Source organism: Otolemur garnettii, unplaced genomic scaffold (genome assembly GCF_000181295.1).
Source record: "Otolemur garnettii isolate 467f Iridium unplaced genomic scaffold, OtoGar3 scaffold00171, whole genome shotgun sequence".
Classification (NCBI taxonomy): domain Eukaryota; kingdom Metazoa; phylum Chordata; class Mammalia; order Primates; family Galagidae; genus Otolemur; species Otolemur garnettii.
Window position 1 is genome coordinate 2,345,906 of NW_003852566.1, and position 20,088 is coordinate 2,365,993.

A 20,088-nucleotide genomic window follows, 5' to 3' on the forward strand; every position below is an offset into this window, starting at 1 on the left:
TTTTTTTTTTTTTCTGGGTAGATGCCCAGCAGTGGGATTGAAGGATCAAATGAGAGGTCAAGCTTGAGTTCTTTGAGGGTTCTCCATACTGCCTTCCAAAAAGGTTGTATTAGTTTGCAGTCCCACCAGCAGTGTAAAAGTGTTCCCTTCTCTCCATATCCACACCAGCAACTGCAGTTTTGAGACTTTGTGATGTGGGCCATTTTCACTGGGGTTAGAGGATATTTCAGGGTGGTTTTGAATTGCATTTCTCTAATAATTAGGGATGATGCACATTTTTTCATATGTTTGTTAGCTATTCATCTGTCTGCTTTAGAAAAGATTCTATTCATCTCTCTTGCCCAGTGATCTGAGGGATTGTTGGCTCTTTTTATGTTGATTAATTTCAGTTCTCTGTAGATCCTAGTTATCAAGCTTTTTTCTGATTCAAAATATGCAAATATCCTTTCCCAGATTGTAGGATTTCTGTTTGCTTTGGTTGAGGTCGCCTTAACTGTACAGAAGCTTTTCAGTTTCATTAAGTTCCATTTGTTTATTTTGGTTATTGTTGCAATTGCCACAGAAGTCTTCCTCATAAAGTCCTTCCCCAGGCTGATAGCTTCCAGTGTTTTCCCATACTTTCTTTCAGGATTTTAATTGTTTCATGCCTTAGATTTAGGTCTTTTATCCATCTCGAATCAATTTTTGTGAGTGGGAAAGTGCAGGGCCAGTTTCATTCTTTTACATGTGGATATCCACTTCTCCCAGCACCATTTGTTGGATAGGGATTCTTTCCCCCAATGTATGTTCTTATTTGGTTTATCAAAGATTAGGTGGCTGTAAGATGTTTGTTTCATCTCCTGGTTTTCTATAAAAATGTCTATGTCTCTATTTTTGTGCCAATATCATTCTGTTTAGATCACTATGGCCTTGTAGTACAGCCTAAAGTGTGGTAGGCTGATGCCCTGAGCTTTGCTTTTATTATTAAGAATTCCCCAGGAGTTGGAAGTTGTTGTGAGCCATGATGCCATGACACTACCATGGGCAACACAATGAGACTCTGTCCCCCCCCCCCAAAAAAAAGAATTGCCTTGGCTACACAGGATTTTTTTCTGGTTCCATACAAAACGAAGAATTCTTTTTTCTTTTTGAAGAATTGTTTTTTCAAGTCTTAAAGGTATGATGTTGGTAATTTAAGAGGATACCATTGAATCTGTAGATTGCTTTGAGAAGTATAGACATTTTAACAATGTTGATTCTTTTTTTTTTTTTATTGAATTGAATGGTAACTAACAATGTTGATTCTTTCCAGCCATGATCATGGTTCTTCCACTTGTTAATATCTTCTGCTATTTTTTTCTTAGGGGTTCATAGTTTTTTAATAAAGGTCCTTCACCTCTTTTGTGAGGTGTATTCCTAGGTATTTCATTTTCTTTGGAGCTACTGAGAGGGGTATTTTGTCCTTGATTTCCTTCTCATCTTGGCTGTTCTTGGCATATACAAAGGCTACTGATTTGTGGACATTGATTTTATATCCTGAGATATTACTGTATTTCTTGAACACTTCCAGAAGTCTTGTAGTTGTGTCTTTGGGGTTCTCTAAGTATAAGATCATATCATCAGCAAAGAGGGGGTGTTTCACTTCCTCTGTCACTATTTGTATGCCTTTAATTTCCTTCTCTTGCCTGATTGTATTGGCTAGAACTTCCAGCACTATGTTGAATGGTAGTAGCAATAGAGGATACCCTTGTCTTGTTCCAGTTCTTCATGGAAAAGCTTTCAGTTTTGCTCCATTCAGTATATTAGCTGTGGGTTTGTCATAGATGGTTTCAATCAGTTCAAGGAATATGCCACTATAGCCTATATTTTTCAGCATTCTAATTAGGAAAGGATGTTGTATTTTATCAAATGCTTTTTCTGCATCTATTGAGATGATCATATGGTCTTTGTTTTTGCTCCTGTTGATATGGTGAATTATGTTTATGGATTTGTGTATGTTAAACCAGCCTTGCATCCCTGGGATGAATCCTATTTGGTAGTGATGTATGACTTTTTAAATGATAAGCCGTAATCTATTCACTAGGCTTTATTGAGAATTTTTCATCTGTATTCATTAGTGAAATTGGTTTGCAGTTCTCCTTTTAAGTTGGGTCTTTTCCTTGTTTTGGTATCAAGATGATGTTTGCTTCATAGAACATGTTGGGGAAGATTCCTTCCTTCTCAATTTTTTGGAATAATATCTGCAGTATGGGTATAAGCTCTTCTTTGAAGATTTGATAGAATTCAATCCAGACCAGGGATTTTTTTTTTAAATCATAGCTATGTTCAATAATGCAATTATGGGGTATAATGTGCTGGTTTTATATACAATTTGACATACTTTCATGAAACTGGTTAACATAGCCTTCCACACATTTTCTTAGTTATTGTGTTAAGACATTTATATTCTACACTTAGTAGATTTAACATGTACCCTTGTAAAATGCACCATAAGTGTGGTCCCACCAATTACCCTCCCTCCACCCAGCCTCCCTCCTTCCCTCCCCTCCGCCTCCTCTTCCTCCTTCATCTTGGGCTGTAGTGGGTGCAGGCGTCCTCAAACTATGGCCTGTGGGCCACATGTGACCTGCCTAGGACATTTATCTGGCCTGCCAAGTGTTTTTGCCACCACTGCCTGTTCTGCTTAGCAGCTAACTCGTCCAGGGGCCCACAGTCCAGCCCTCCAATGGTCTGAGGGACAGTGAACTGATCCCCTCTTTAAAAAGTTTGAGGACCCCTGCATTATAGCATTCATATGGAAGAGAGGGTGTTTATGAATTGATTTCATATTAGGGCTGAGTACATTGGATACATTTTCTTCCATTCTTTTTTCTAAATTATTAAATCATAGCTGTGTACATTAATGCAATTATAGGGTACAATGTGCTGGTTTTATATACAATTTGAAATAGTTTCATAAAACTGGTTAACATAGCCTTCACCACATTTTCTTAGTTATTTTGTTAAGACATTTATATTCTACACTTAGTAGATTTAATATGTACCTTTGTAAAATGCACCATAGGTGTGGTCCCACCAATTACCCTCCCTCCACCCAGCCTCCCTCCTCCCCTCCCCTCCTCCTGCTCTTTCCCCTTCATCTTGGGCTGTACTTGGGTTACAGCATTTATATGGAAGTGTGGGTATTTATAAATTGGTTTCATAGTAGGGATGAGTACATTGGATACTTTTTCTTCCATTATTGAGATACTTTTCTAAGAAGAATATGTTCCAGCTCCATCCATGTAAACATAAAAGAGGTAAAGTCTTCATCTTTTTAAGGCTACATAATATTCCATGGTGTACATATACCACAATTTATTAATCCATTCATGGGTCAATGGGCACTTGGGCTTCTTCCATGACTTAGCAATTATGAGTTGGGCTGCAATAAACATTCTGGTACAAACATCTTTGTTATAATGTGATTTTTAGTCTTCTGGATATATACCTAGTAGAAGAATTGTAGGATCTAATGGCAGGTCTATTTTTACATCCCTAAGTGATTTCCAAACATCTTTCCAAAAGGAATGTATTAGTTTTCATTCCCACCACCAGTGCAGAAGTGTTCCCTTTTTTCCACATCCATGCCAAGATCTATGGTTTTGGAATTTTGTGATGTTGGCTAATCTTACTGGAGTTAGATGATATCTCAATGTGGTTTTGATTTGCATTTCTCTGATGATTTAGGATGATGATCATGTTTTCATGTGTCTGTAGGCCATGTGCCTGTCTTCTTCAGAGAAGTTTCTCTTCAAGTCCCTTGCCCACCCTGAGATGGGATCACTTATTCTTTTCTTACTAATACGTTTGATTTCTCTGTGGATTCTGATTATTAAATCTTTGATGGAGACTTAACTTGCAAATATCTTCTCCCATTCTGAGGGCTGTCTGCTTGCTTTACTTACTGTGTTCTTGACTGTGCAGAAGCTTTTTAGTTTGATGAGGTCTCAATAGGGTATTTTGATGCTGCTTCAATTGCCCAGGGGGTCCTCCTCATAAAATATTCTCCCAAGCCTATTTCTTCAAGTGTTTTCCCTACACTTTCTTCTAGTATTTTTATAGTTTCATGTCTTAAGTTTAAATATTTAATCCAGCGAGAGTCTATCTTAGTTAATGGTGAAAGGTGTGGGTCCAGTTTCAGTCTTCTACAGGTCGCCAGCCAGTTTGCCCAGCACCATTTGTTAAATAGGGAGTCTTTTCCCCCACTGAATGTTTTTAATTGGCTTATTGAAGATCAAATTATAGTAAGTAGCTGGGTTCATCTCTTGATTCTCTATTCTGTTCCATACATCTACCTTTCTGTTTTTGTGCCAGTACCATGCTATTTTGATCACTATCGATATATAGTATAGTCTGAGGTCTAATAGCATGATTCCTCCTGATTTGTTTTTATTTGTGAGTAATGTCTTGGCTATTAGAGGTTTTTTCTGATTTCATATAAAATGAAGTATTATTTTTTTGAGGTCTTTAAAGTATGACAGTGGAGCTTTAATAGGGATTGTATTAAAATTGTATATTGCTTTGGGTAGTATGAACATTTTAACAATGATGATTCTTCCCAGCCATAAGCATGGTATGTTTTTGCATTTGTTAACATCTTCAGCTATTTCTTTTCTTAGAGTTTCATAGTTTTCTTTATAGAGATCTTTCATGTCCTCCCAAACATTTCATCTTCTTTGACACTACTATAAAAGGAATAGATTCCTTGACTGTTTTTGCAGCTTGACTATTTTTGGTATGTGTGAAGGCTACAGATTTGTGAGTATTGATTTGTAGCCTGAGACATTTCTGTATTCCTTGATCACTTCTAAGAGTTTTGTAGTTGAATCTCTGGGGTTTTCCATATATTCAATCACATCATCTGCAAAGAGTGAAAGTTTGATCTCCTCTGACCCTATATGGATACCCTAGATCGCCTTCTTTTGCCTAATTGTGATGGCTAAGACTTCCATTACAATGTTAAAAAGCAGTGCAGACAATGGGAAACCTGCCTGGTTCCTAATCTGAGTGGAAATCATTTCAATTTAACTCCATTGAATACAACATTGGCTGTGAGTTTGCTGTAGATGACCTCTATCAGTTTAAGAAATGTCCCTTCTATACCTATTTTATTAAGTGTTCTGATCATGAAGGGATGCTGGATATTATCAAAGCTTTTTCTGCATCAATTGAGAGAATCATATGGTCTTTGTTTTTTGATTTGTTTATGTAATGAATTATATTTATAGATTTACATATGTTGAACTATCCTTGAAATCCTGGGATAAAACCCACTTGGTTGTGGTGTATAATTTGTTTGATGTGTTGCTGGATTCTGTTTGTTAGGATCTTGTTGAATATCTTCACATCAATATTCACTAGAGATATTGGTCTATAATTTTCTTTTCTTGTTGGGTCTTTTTCTGGTTTAGGAATCAAGATGATGTTTGCTTCATAGAACGTTTTGTGTAGTATTCCTTTTTTATATTTTGGAAAAGATTAAGTAATATAGGTACTAGTTCCTCTTTAAAGGTTTGGTAGAATTCTGATGTGAAATAATCTGGTCCTGGACTTTTCTTTTTGGTGAGATTTTGTATAGTTGATGCTATTTCAGAACTTGATATAGGCCTATTCAACATTTCCACTTCATTCTGGCTAAGTCTAGGAAGGTGGTGTGCTTCCAAATATTTGTCTATTTCCTTCAGATTTTTATATTTCTGAGAATAGAGTTTTTGTAATATTCATTAAGGATTTTTTTAATTTCTGAGGCGTCTGTTATTATTTCATCTTTGTCATTGTCCTGGTTAGGTTTGTTGGGAGTTTTTTTTTATTTTTTTCTTTGATCTCAGTACTTGAAATTAGTCTGTTCAGAAGGTCTATTTCATCTTGATTAAGTCTAGTGAGGGGATGTGATTCCAAATATTGATCCATTTCCTCTACATTGTCAAATTTCATTGTCAAATGCAACTTAGCAAAAAGCAACATGCATTAAAACAAGATAAAAGAAAAAGAAAATAAAAACAAAAACAAAAAAACCGCTTAGATAGCCTGATGTAAGCAACCTCAGCAACCAATTGAGGAAGAGAAAAGAAAAACAAAAAAGCACCAACAACTGAAAAAAAAAATTGTATAGACATATATCTGACTAGAGATTCAATTTTTGTAGGAATATATTTATGTTGCAATATACTTTATGGACACCAGGTGGCGCTGCCAATTTGGGGACAAACAACACAGCGGTTAATCTCTCTCTGGTTCCCAGACTTCCAGCAGTTTGCAGTTTATTTGTTCTTGGTGGTAGACTGTTCACCTCAGTGCTCAGCCACTGAAGATCTGGGATTCCACAGTTCTCAACAATTCTTCAGAGACAGATCTCACAGATTACTTCCTGCAACCATTCCCATGGAGAGCGGGGGTCCCTGGAGAAGGACTGCTTCCCACAGGTGGACCTCAGACCTCTGTGCCTTAGGCCCCCAGGAAGAGGCCCGCCCACACAGGCTACTGGTGCCTTTCGCCACAGTGCCTTCCACCTGTCTGGGAACTTTCCCGCTATAGATGGTTCACCGGTTGCCAAACCGCGGTAAAGCATCCCAATCCAACCACCAAATTCCGCTCTGAAGAACACCTAGCTTCCCCTAAGACCCACAGGCAAACTGAGAGAAGTTCCTTCTGGGACCTCCCATCACCGCTGCGGAGGCCTGGGTGTGCTTGCAGGAACTTGCCCAAGTGTGTTAGTTCTCTGCAGCTCCAGCCAAATCCAGCACCTCCACACTGCACACTCTGAACCACCTCTGTACCTAATATTCCACACCAGGACTGATCCAGCACTTTCCTTCTGCCGTTTTGCTCTAGGAAGGCTCAGCTAAATGTCCTCCCGGTCCGCCATCCTGCTCCACCTCTTTTCTTCTCCATTTTCAAATTTAAAATTTGCACCTGTGTTGTAGATGGAATTTCAAGAGGGCTGAAATAAGGCCAAGCATAGAAATGTGGTTTAAAGCTATTCTCTGCATCCGTAGGAGGGTTGTAGTGAGATTGATTTCCAAAAGCTGCCCGGAAGGGAGTTGTCTACCACAGCACAGCGCCAGGGCGCGTCTGAAAGTCCCTGAGATCTGGTGTGTGAGACTCCAGATCTCGGGACTGGAGCTAGAGTCCATCTTTCCAAAGGCTACCATAACAATGTCCCACAAACCAAAAGGCTTCAGTGACAGAAATGTATTGTGGCGTAGCTCTGGAGACTGAAAATTTGAGAGTGAAGTGTTGGCTGGCCACGTCCCTCTGAAGCTGTCAGGGAAGGATCTGCTCCAGACACATCTGGCTTCTGATAGTTTCCTGGCTTATGGCAGCAGAACGCTGATGTTCAGGAAGAGATTAAAGAGGAAATTGTTAATTCCCTCAAACATAACAACAATGAAGACACAAGTTACCAAAACCTCTGGGATACAGCTAAAGCAGTCTTGAGAGGAAAATTTATTGTGCTAGATGCCTACCTTCGAAAAAATGAAAGTAAACACATCAGCAAGCTCATAAACCACTTATGGAACTGGAAAAGAACAACCTAACCCTAAACCAAACAGCAGAAAACAAATAGCCAAAATTAAATCAGAGATTAATGAAGTTGAAAACAAAAAAATCATTCAAAAAATTAACTAAACAAAAGGCTGGTTTTTTGAAAAAGTAAATAAAATAGACAAATCCTTGGCCAAACTTACTAGAAACAGAAAAGTAAAATCTCTAGTAATCTCAATCAGGAATAATAAAGGGAAAAGAACAACAGATGCCACCGAGATATAAGAGATTATCTCTGAATACTACAAGAAACTCTATGCCCAGAAATTTGACAATGTAGAGGAAATGGATCAATATTTGGAATCACATCCCCTCACTAGACTTAATCAAGATGAAATAGACCTTCTGAACAGACTAATGAGGCAGGAAGGCAAGAGGCCTCGGGGTGAAGCTGCTTGGAGCTTAAATTCTAGCTCCAGGGCTATAATTGGGCTATTCTTACAAGGGTACATGTGAATCTTTCTAAATGCGGAATATAAATGTCTTAACACAATAACTAAGAAAATGCCTTAAAGGCTATGTTAACCAGTTTGGTGAAAATATTTCAAATTGTATATAAAATCAGCACACTGTACCCCATGACTGCATTAATATACACAGCTATGATTTAATAAAAATAAATAAATAAATAAATAAAAATAAAATAAAATAAATTCTAGCTCCAGGGCCCTGGGCTGCATGGTCACTTCCTCAGTGGCTCACATTGTGAAGGGGATGACCCACTGGGGTTCAGAGAGGCCATGTCCCTACAAACTCTGCTGCCTGTGGCAGAAAGATATCCTTTGCTTGGCTTCACCAAACTTCCCTAAACCTAAATCCTGCCCAGAACCCTGGCTCCAAGAGTCAGGAGATGTGGGTTTCCCTCTGGCCCTTGTGATATAGGAGTTAGCAAAGAAGGGGGAGGGAGAGGATGCTGAGTGTCAGAATAGGCACTTAGCCTGGTGGGTCACAGAGCCATGGCAAGGTGCAGATCATGGTCAGGAAAGAAATTAGGAAGTTTCTCCAAAATGATACTCATTGTATCATATTCATTTGTGAAATCACATGCCCAACACAGTGAGGGGGAAGAGAAGTGTATTAGTCAGGTAGCCTTGGCTCTGGGACAGTGGCTAACCCAGAAACCTTAATAGCTTAAGGTTAGGGGCCATGGAAATAGAGAAAAGATGAAAGAAACCAAGTGTCTGAACCCTCTCAAAAGCCTGGGGTTAAGTGGTTTTCATGATTAGGCTCAAACAGAGTGCAAATTCCAGGCCAGCCTCACCAATCACAAGGCATCCAGAAGGAAGTGGGTGCTAGAATCAGTCAGGATGGGAGTGTCCCCCCAAACCTCAGTGAAGCAGCTCACTGAGCCAGGGAGCCCAGAAGAGCAGTGTTAGTTATAACTGTGTCCTGTTTCACTCTGCACCTGGAGCGGAGAGTTTTTGCAGGCCGTGGGCTCCCACCCCATGACCAAGGAGCAAGAGGAAGCCACGTCCAATGCAAGAGGAAAGACCAAAGGGTCTCTGCCTTCTCTATCAGACAACACAGTCTTCCTACTGCTGTGAGGCAAATGATGCCTGTACAAGCTTGTGCCCTGGAATTTGAGTGGTTTCTTTTTTCTTTTCCTGCTATAATCTGAATGAAGATAAATGGGAGGGAAGAGTAGTTCTAGGGTGTGTGGTCCTGTGTGGAAGATGGGCAGCTGGCATTAAGATCTGCACCAATGCCTCAGAAATGTGTTCTTATCAGCAGTGAGTGCAGAGAATGTTCTGGAAGGAGATCACCTCTCACATGTTCCTTTCCATCCTGACCTCTACCTCTCCGAGGGGCTGCTATCTTTGCACCCACTCCCAGGCATACCCAAGGAGGCCTGGCACCCTTCAAAATAGGGCCTGGAGGATAGAACTAAGCATTTACTGCACCTAAATCAGACCTGCCCCTTTGAGAAGACCCCACCTTCTCCCAAGCTATCTGGTGTTTACTAAATACCCATGTGGGGTTGGAGCTGAGCCAGGGAAGGAAAGGGAAGGGAAGAGGCATGGTGGGGCAGAAATCAGGCTCCAGAACAAGTGCATGGATATGCAACAAAATGCAGCAAGCTTGGGGACTTTCTCCTGAGTCTGGACGGGGAGTGCCAGGAACTGGCACATTCTCAGCATCGGCAAGTTCAAGCCCCCAACCCCATACACACAGGGAGCAGGTGCTCAACTCACACTTGCTGAGTGAAGAAAGGAATGAGGATTCCCTCCAAGTCACATGGTTCATGTGCTTTCTTAGTCCAAAAATAGCCCAAGTTTTCAAGTCTTTACAGTGCCAACCTTGACATCATCACCAGTGACTGTAAAAACCATGGAGAAGGTGGTCGGTTTCTGCCCATATGAAGTCAGGCTGGGAAAGTGGTGCTCCTGCAATCCTAAAAGTCAAGAGTTGAAGTGGGACACTGTCAGCTCCTGCGAGTGTCACCGTTGCTCTACACACAGTGAGGAAGGAGTGTGGCCATACATTCTGCTTGCTCAGCCTCTCTCCTGCAGCCATGTATTTGGTTGGTGAGTTAGGCAGTCAACAGCCAGTCAATGAGCCCCTTTTCAAGGCCAGGAAGTGCCAAGGTACTGGGGACACAAAAGTGACCAAGGCAGGATTGCTGGCCTTGAGGAGATAGACGAGATGACAGGCACAGCATGGGAATGACAATGTGTAAACAGGGGCATCCAGATGGGAGGCTTACCCCCCTTTGCTGTGGACTGAATGTTTGTGCTTCTTGAAAATCCATGTTGAAATCCTAACCTCCAGTGTGATAGCATTTGGAAGTGGGGCTTTTGGGAGGTACTTGGATGTGGATGAGGTAACCAGGCAAAGCCCCCAGGGTGGGACTGGTGTCCTGACAAGGGATGAAGGGACCAGAACGCTCTCCACCATGTGAGGACACAGCAGAAAGCAGCCACTTATAGACCAGGAGGGTGTGTCTGAGCTCATCCCACTACTGTAACAAAATATTTTAGACTGGGTAGTTTATGAATAATGGAAGCTTATTTCTCACAGTTCTGGAGGCTAAGAAGTTTAAGGCCAAGGCACAGGCAGATTCAGTGTCTGGCAAGGGCTGCTGTTGCTTCTGAGAAGGTGGAAGGGTGAATGGATGCTGGGTGAGGACTCTCTGATATAGTCACTAATTGCATTCACAACATAATCTCTTCCTAAAGGTTCCATCTCCTAACACAGTCAACCCTCTGTGGACACAGGTTCTACCATAGATCCAACCAGCCACGGATCAAAAATTTCTGGAAACACAATAAAATGAAACCCAAAAATAATGATACAGCAATAAAAAATAATATAAATGTTAAAACAACATTTGCAACCAAAATATAACTATTTGCATAGCAGTTACATTATATTAGGTGTTATAAGTAACTTAGAGATAACTTAAAGTTTCTGGGAGAGTATGCATAGTTTATATGCAAGTACTAAGCCATTTTATATAGAGGAATTGAGCATCTGCAGATTTTGTTATCCCTAGGGTTTCCTGGAACCAGTTCTCCCTGTGAATCCTGAAGGCTGACTATAAGTATCACATTGATGATGAAGGAACATATACATTTGAACCATAGCAGGGGCCCTCACCAAGAACCCGACCATACTGTCACCCTGCCACAGACTTCTGGTCTTCAGAACTGTGGGAAATGAATGTCTTTCATTTAACCCACCTAGTCTATGAGATCTTGCTTTAGCAGCCCAAACTGCCTAAAACACAGTCAGAGATTCCACCCTCTGTGGGAGTGAGTTCCCTGTGAGTGGAAGTAGGTCAACAAAAGCCAGATGCTCAACTGGCAACTCTTGGGCAAGGCTCTGAAGAAATAACGAAAGTCCGCCAGGCAGAGGAGAAGGAAGAGCATCCAAGAGATGCCAAAGGCTCAGAGGTGAAATGAGTTTCTGTGCGTTCAGAGAAAGGAGACGTGCATGTCTGGAAAGCAGGATATGTAAACAGGACCAGGAGATGTTATTGGTCGTGGACACTCTTATTAGAATCTGTACTGATGGGTCACACACGATGTTCTGATATCTTTTTGGAGTTTTGGATGATTTCAGTTCATGGAAAATAAATAACCCAACACTCGGTTTATAACTTCATCGTTTATGGTAGTAAGTTTCCATTCTCCCAAGAAGGACTCCTAGGGAACCTTGCTGGACATTAATTTTCACCTTCCTGTATCTTCACTCAACCCCTGGGGGAAGCTGACTGGGAAGTGGGGGAGCATGCACTGGGACTCTGGGTGCCTTATGCAGGGTTCTCCTGCTGCACATGCAGCCCTAGTACAAACATGACTTCTGTTCCACAGCAGCCCCGAGGGCCAGAGGAGGCCAGGCAGGGGCCACCCAACTGGGCTCTGAAAGGGAGAGCAGGGCAGTGGGAAAGCTGCCCCCCTCCCCAGCTTCTGTGCATATCCTCTGTGCCATCTCAGACCAGTCACAAGTGTCTGAAGCCTCCGATTTTTTTTTTCAGTTATTCTGAAAAAACAAGGGCAGTAAGACCTTCCTCCCGGGGTCTTAGTAGGAGACTAAACACCTGCCCTACACCTGCTATTAACACCATCTTCTTTCCTCTTTATCAGTTTCCCTGCTTTGGTTCCACATTCACAGCAGCCAAAGTGGTATCAAAATCAAGTCAGATCAAGTCAAAGTCCTCACTGAGGTCTCGCAGGCGGTGCAAGCCCACCCCTGCCTTCCCAAGCCCCTCTTCTGCTCGCTGCCTGCTCTCCTAGCATCTTTGCTCATCCTCTGCAGGACCCTTGCATGACAGCCCCAGCCGGAGACCTTCTCCTTCCAAGATCAGTAGCCGGCTCCCCTCATCTTCAGGTCTTTGCTCAGATGTCATGTTCTCAGGCCTCAGCTACTTTGTTCAACCTTTACAGAGTGCTTGTTAATATTAGCTCCACTCTACAGATGAGGCATCTGAGCCTGACAGACGTTAAACCACCTGCCCAGACCACACAGTCAGTAAGTAGCTGCATCAGCTGGGACACTGCTGCTGACAAGGAACAAAGAACCCCACTCACAGTCCTGAGCAGTGAAGGGCATCTTAGCTCAGAGAGCTGGAGTCCAGTGTAATGATGTTTCAGGCCAGGATTGACCAGGCTCTGGCCCCTTCTCTCTGCTATCCTTGAACTTCTGCTTTCTCCATGCTAGGTTCCATTCTCAAGCTGGCTTTCTTTGTGGTAGAAAATGATTTCTGTAGTTCTAGGGAATTATATCTTCACATGACACTGGCCAAAGACAGAGGACATCATTTTAGATGGCTCCTGGAAAACAGACTGTGACAATTTCATGTCCGGAAGCCTCTAGAACAGTGATTTTCAACCAGTTTGTTGCAGCATACTGGTGTGCCACGGAAATTTTAGAAGATCATTAATTAATTTTGAAAGACGTCCATAGCACAGTAATTGTTTTCTTTTTTTAACTCTTTTTTAAATCAACATAAATGTGCCACAGTAGTTTATATAGGTTCAAGTGTGCCATAGGATAGAAAAGGTTGAAAAACACTGCTCTAGAAAATCATTTCTCAACTTCCATTGGCCCCAGTTGCATCATATGTTCCACTCTAAGCCAGCTGCCATAGGGCAGGGCAGCCAGAGAACCAGCTGGAGCCCCAGGCCCTGCTCCTAAAGCCAGGTATGTGAGGGCTAAGTGCTGACACACAGGATTTGAGGGCCAGAAACAGCATGGGTCCACCACAGGATCACAACCATTTGCTCCTGGGCAGTCTGACCCTAAGGAGGATGTTCTTAACCACTCCGTTGTATGCCTCTCCACAGGAGAAATAACAAGACAGTGTGACTATCAGATAATAACAGATAGTGTGACTCTAAGCCTAGAAAGACCAAAAGAGTCAATGAAAAAAACTATCAAAATGAGGGGTTATAAAAACTAAGAGACAGGTTTGACTGCTTTTCAAAGACACACATACACACATAAGGAATTACACAAAATATTTTTTGCTGCCAAGTAAAAGTCCAATCTGTCCTCCAGAGACGTTTACAATGGCTGGGCTCCTTTTATCTTGTTGCTCCTCATCTGCGTGACACAAAATGCCTCCCCAAGTCCACAGACAGCAGCCCAGGTGGTGGGGGTGGGGGATTCAGAGAAGTAAGGGATTCCCACTCCCTTCCAGGAGATAACCTGAAGGGACCTATTCTGCTCACATCCCATTGGTCAGAACCTGGTCATTTGACCACATCCCTCTGCAAGGGAGTCTAGGAAGTGTAGTCTTTAGTTGGGTGGCCTAAAAATTCTATTACTGTATGCAGAAGGGAGATGGGATATTGAGAGATAACCAGAAGCTTCTGCCAAGGAAGATTATAGAGTAGTCCAGTAAGAGATACATAAGTAAAACTCAATAGCTTTTTATTACACTGACAACAGTTAGGTAGAAAAATAAATGGAAAACATTCCCATTCAAAATTCTGATCAGAACTAGGAAATACCTAGAAATAAAGTCACCTAGGAAATCATGAGAGAACACTAGACGTGTACTGACAGGATAAAGCAGCGTCTGAAGGAAGGAGTGTGTCCTGCCCCTAGATGGAAAAATTAAATTAATCACTTCTTGATTCCACGTATAGATGAGTTGAGGTCATTCTTATCAAAATCTGAATGGAGCTGTTTCCCAAAACTGGACATGATTTGTCTCAAGTTCACTTAGGCAAGTAAATGTCTGAGAATTACTAAGAAAACATTGAAAAGAAGCAAAAGTGAAGATGAAGCAACCTGGTCTATTACTCGGATAAACTCCTGTCATAATTGACCCAACATATTGTTTGCTTTCTAAAAAAGTTTTTTATGGCAAAAGCACTATAAATAAAGTCAAAACATAAACACTAGACTAGGAGAAAGTATTTCCAATATATAGTAGAGAAAAGAGTAAATGTATCTTGTAGACAAGGAGCTCTGCTTGAAATCCAGGCACAAATCCAGGGAGGCAGTTCATGGGGGGCAGATCACATGGGCCACATGTGGCCCTGCTCTCTGTTCTATCATCTCCCACCATGTGATCTGCAAGACGTGAAATCACTGATAAGCAGTGCTGGTAAAGTGCAGAGAAATTCACACTCTAATATTATGTTTGTGGTACTATAAATTATAGCCTTTTGAAACAATATGCATAACCTGGTAGCCCGACTTCTGGGGATTTATCCAGTCAAAGTACCAACATATAAATGTTTGTTCATGAATGTACATTGTTGCATATTTTATAATAATAAGACAAACAATTAAGCAAACAAAACTGAATACCCCCTACTAGGGAACTGTTGAATAAAATAGGATACAACCATACTATGGAATATTTTGCAATGACGAGTCCACAATTTCTTATCTGAAACCCTTCAAGGCAGGTATGCTTTCATAATTCAGCATTTTTAAAATTCTAAAACATATTTATATTAGGCAACATCAGTAATAATATAAAATCATGTGTCTAACATGTAATATGTAATAACATTTTAAAATAATAGGATCTTTATATTATGTGGTACCCCATAGGGGGTTGGAGGAACACCTTGTAGTCAAGTAGATTAATATTTCTCTAGAAAAACAGTCACCCTAAATGGAATAAATAAAACTAATAAAAAAAGAAGTTTCAGGTCAAATATTATCACCAAATTAATTGTGGTAAAAAAGTAAATTTAGAATAGAGAATAAGGGATTTTGCTTGTCACAGGTAGACCCATGTGTACTAACTTGGAAAGATGTCCATGTATATGGCGAATGCAGAAGTGACTTCTAGAACATCCCATGGAGTATGAGCTCTTTATTGTAAGAAGAAACAGGTCCCAACATGTGTGAATATGAGTTAGCAAAGGGAGAAGTAATACAAGGGGCAGGTGACTCTGTGATTCCACGGGCCTGGGGGTAAGGCAGCAGGGGCTAAATGGGGTAACTCAAAAACATATTCTATTCTAAACATTTCCATATTTTATACTTTGACGTTAATTATAACAAGTTGGTATCACTTTCATAATTCAAATAATAATCTTTTTAAAGAGGGGAGAAGTAAGAAGAAATCCAAAGAAAAGAATTCCAAATGAAAGCCATATTTACAGGCCCAGAATGCTCACTTGGTGGTCTGTGCCACTGTGTGGGAGCAGCGTGTGCAGAGCTAAGCCGTGACTGAGATATGCACCCACTCATGGGCCACACAACAATGACAATTTGCTTTTCTGTAAGCACTAGAAATGAGGGAATCTGAGGGGACGAGGAGTGGATGGCCCTGGCTGGGGAAGATGGGGTTTGAGCCATGCCTTGGAGGGATTATAACGCCAAGTGCGAATACTTCCGAGGACCTTCCCCCCCGTCCTGCATGTCTGCATCACTCTAATACCATCTCATGTGTGTTAACTCCCTGGCTCCTACACAATCCTCTGAAATGGGCATTTCATTATTATCATCCCCATTTAATAGATGAGGAAACTGATGCCCTTGAAGAGTAAGTCATTTCCCCAAAGTCACAACAGCTAATCCCAACAGAGCTGAGACCCAAACCATGGCAGTTGAGTCTCAGAGTCTGCGCACCAGCCACTGCTCCACCCTGCCCCCTGAAGACAGGACTGTGGGTGGCTACTGGGGGGACACCAACTCCAGCCACAGGGAGAGGCCTGAGGAAGCCCCAGTGGCTGATGCAGGTGGGCATGAAGCAGGAATGCTACGTGGGTGGGAGCCCTGTGCTCACCAAAGACCTGGCTGGGTGACTTAACTTTCATCCAGAAGCACAGGACAGTATTACAGATCGTCACAAAATAAGGGCCTTGCTGCTGCATCTCACCTAAGATCACACACAGAATACCTGGCCAAGCTGCTTGCTCACAGGTCAGTGCCAGCAGCCAAGCCTGGGATTTGAGGGTTGTTAGGTAAAACCGCTGATGGCCTTTTTTGTCCACCAAGGCAGACCTCTCCTATAGGCAGTCCCCTGGGCCTCTCAGCAGGCTGCAGTGCACAAGCTCTTGGATGAGTCTACCCACTCTTGGAGGTGCCCTCTAAGGCCCCCAGAATCAATTTTGCAAATTCCACTGTCAGTTTTGGCAAAAGTACAACCATCCTTCTTCTCATGATGTGATAACAGACAAATAGAAGTGTGGTTGCACATCTCATCTACTAATCATGGCTCTCAGAGCTGTTCTCCTTCATGTTCCTAGTTCCCCAGAGGGCAAGTGCCTCTCTCTGTGGCTGGAGTTGGTGTCCCCCCAGTGGCCACCCACAGTCCTGTCTGCAGGGGGCAGGGTGGAGCAGTGGCTGGTGCGCAGACTCTGAGACTCAACTTCCATGGTTTGGGTCTCAGCTCTGTTGGGATTAGCTGTGTGACTTTGGGGAAATGCCTTACTCTCCAAGGGCATCAGTTTCCTCATCTATTAAATGGGGACGATAATAATGAAATGCCCATCTCAGAGGGTTGTTGTAGAAGCCGAGTTCTCCTCACCTGTCCCTCCCTTCCTTCCTCTCTTTCTCCTTCCTTGTCGTGTGTCTTGAATACCTGGGTGCAGGTGCACCCAGCCATCTGTGTACCATCTCCAGTCATCACTTCAGGGAGCATGGAAGGTGGTCTCAACCTTCCAGCCCCTTTCTACTAAATTCATCCAGTATAGTCCCAAGGGCATCACTGACAAACAGCAGGACAATCAGTGTCCTCTGGGCGAGAGAATCCTTTTCACCTACCTCTCTGCCAGCCACAGCCCACCCACAATTTTCCTGAGAGCTTTCATTATGTACATCAATGTCTCTGAACTTTTAATCCATGAATTTTTTTTATCCTGCTCATCAATATAAGCATTCTCACTTGCAAATAATATGCATACACTATCAAACAAATTCACATTCAAAAACGTGCACACAAAATAGACACTTTTAAAGTACCAGGCAAAATATTATAAATAGAAGTTGGACTATTTTCTTCCTGTATCTCCCCTTTAAAGACCACAGCTTTAAATAACCCAGCTACCTACAGCTCTTGCTAATGAAGTTTCTCTTTCTTATTTACAGGTCACGTCCACATTACAGACTTCAACATCGCCACAGTAGTGAAGGGAGGAGAGAAGGCCTTCTCCATGGCTGGCACCAAGCCTTACATGGGTGAGTCTTCCACGCCCTTTCTTTTGGTGTGATCAGGCCCAGACTAAGACTCAGAATCTGTCCTGTTCCATCTGTCACCCCGCCCCTAGATCTCCATGTTTCTGGTATATACCACACTTTCTTCAAGCTCTGGGCTTTTTCCAAGTAGTCTACCTTGCCAGGAACACCCTCCCTCCCTGAGTTTTCTAGGAAATTCCTACCCATCCAGAAAGCCTTAAGTTTGGGAGGGGAGCAAACAAAACAGGTATAGTAGAACCAACCCATGTAAATTGAGCGACCAAGAACTGTAACAAACTGGTCAACAGATGGAGGTGGTCACCATAAGGAACTTCCATCAAGTACATGGAGTGCACTCCTGGCTGGTCTATGAAAATGCTGGGAGGTGGTCAACCATGGGAGATCTACTGTATTTCCTTTTTCATTAAAGACCAGTGGTGTTGCCAGAATTTAACTTGGTGCTGGTCATGCTGGGTCTATGTTCCTAATTACACAGTTCTCTTTCAGTGTGTAGTTTCACATGGGTTTTTCTTTAGGAATTTTTGTGGAGGTGTCATTATTTTTAGTACACATTCTATTCTCTTGCTTTAGGTTGCTTTGTTAGGGAGGCCTATTATGTAGATGTTGGATCTTTGCCAGTCCTCAACATGTTTATTACCTCTGCCTTCACTTCTCCTGTCATCTTTCTTTCCCTTAAGGCATCATCTGTTGTGTTTATTTGCTTTTTGTGTTTTCTAGTGAAGTCTTTATTTCTGAAGTGATTTTCTCTTTATTTATAATTTTTTATTTAGTTCTCTAGCCTGATGTCTGAAAATTTTATTCTAATAAAAAGTAGAATTTTTATGTCCTGTACAATACCCTTAATGTCTTAAGTTATTATTTCTGTATACCTATGTTATTTATCAATTACTGTGTAAAAAACCCACCAGGGCACATTTCAAAGCTTATCAGCTTAGAACAATGATTCTACATATTATTTCTCACAGTTCTTTGGTTGACAGGATGGTTCTTATGCTAGTTGTGGCTGGGTTCACTGATGCAGATGTTTTTGGCTGGTAGGTCAGCTGGGAACTGGGCTCAGCTGGTGCATTGGGATGAACAGGCCTGTCTGTCTATGTGGTTTTTCATCAGCAAGGGGACGAGAATGCACTCCCTCACATGCAGTTCCCAGATGCTCATCAAGACTCTGCTAGCTTCACATTTCCTGATGTTCAGCTGGCCCAAGCAAGACCTGTGGCCACCATGTGGAAGGGAGATGTGTGGGGCATGGGCACCAGAAGGCCTGGTTCACTGCAGGGGCTGTCAAGGAAGCAACTCGCCAGTTAGAAGCCATAGGTTACAGGTTTGATCTGTTTTATTGGCCCATCTTTCCAAAGGGTATTTTCACTATAATAGTGTTATTCTGCTCTTTATTTTCTTATTTCTTATAATACTGTTATATGGAATTTGACTTTGATACTTTTATGCTGCTCATTTTTGTATGAAATTAGTTTTCCTGAACTTGCAGTAGACAGCCTGGTTTGGGAGAGCTTTCCTCACCAAACAGACTTTCTCCACTGCTTTTTTTGTGAAGCGTCATAGTGGGAGGCAGCTTTGTGCTGCTGAGGCTTCCTGTTTCTGTCCCCCACATTTATCTGGACAGCCTCTTTCTTGTTTTTGTCTCTTTCCTCTGCCCTGCCCTCTTTGGTTCCACCCCACACTTTCTGGAGGCTTTTCCTAGCAGGAGCTGGAGCTGTATGGATAAAAGAGTTTTCCTATCCCAGATGCCCCACCTCCTTTAGAGCTTATCAAGGGTCCTCTTCACTCCTCTGATGTTGTGTCGGGCAGTTTCAGCAGCTGTTCTCAGACTGGTCAGCTGTGCTTCCCAGGGAATAACTGCCAGCTGTTTGGAGACCTTTGTTTTCTAGTCCAAAGGATGGTGCTTGTTGCTTGTCCTGTTTCTTCCTGTATAGAGGTCACTGCCACCGAGATCTTGTCAAGGGTGTATTTTTTTCCCACCCACTTGCATCTTGAGAATTGTCAGGACAATCTACTTTTGTGGTAAATAACATCCATTGATTTTTGGCTTAGCTGTTGGTTTTTCTGTGTGGACTTGTGGAGATTCACATCTATGCTACCATCTCCCCAGAATCCACAACTTCTGTCATCCATCTTTAACTTACCACATGAATAAAATCAATGAAGTTTGGTAATAAATACCTGTAATGGTAAAAATACTAGAAACTAACTTTTGTCAGGCACTGAGCTAAGTGCTTTTCATTCGTAGTTTTATTTATTATTTTATTTTATTTTATTTTATTTTTTTGAGACAGAACCTCAAGCTATCCCCCTGGGTAGAGTGCCGTGGCTTCACAGCTCACAGCAACCTCCAACTCCTGGGCTCAAGCGAGTCTCCTGCCTCCGCCTCCCAAGTAGCTGGGACCACAGGCACCC

General features: G+C 42.0%; 1 protein-coding gene across 1 annotated transcript in view; it reads left to right on the forward strand.

Moving 5' to 3' along the window:
• Positions 1-20,088, forward strand: part of STK32B (serine/threonine kinase 32B) — a 416,355-nt gene that overhangs the window by 315,482 nt on the left and 80,785 nt on the right. Inside the window, exon 6 of the mRNA XM_003800212.1 lies at positions 17,569-17,658. Coding sequence (XP_003800260.1) covers positions 17,569-17,658 — 90 coding nt within the window. The remainder of the gene's footprint in view (positions 1-17,568; positions 17,659-20,088) is intronic.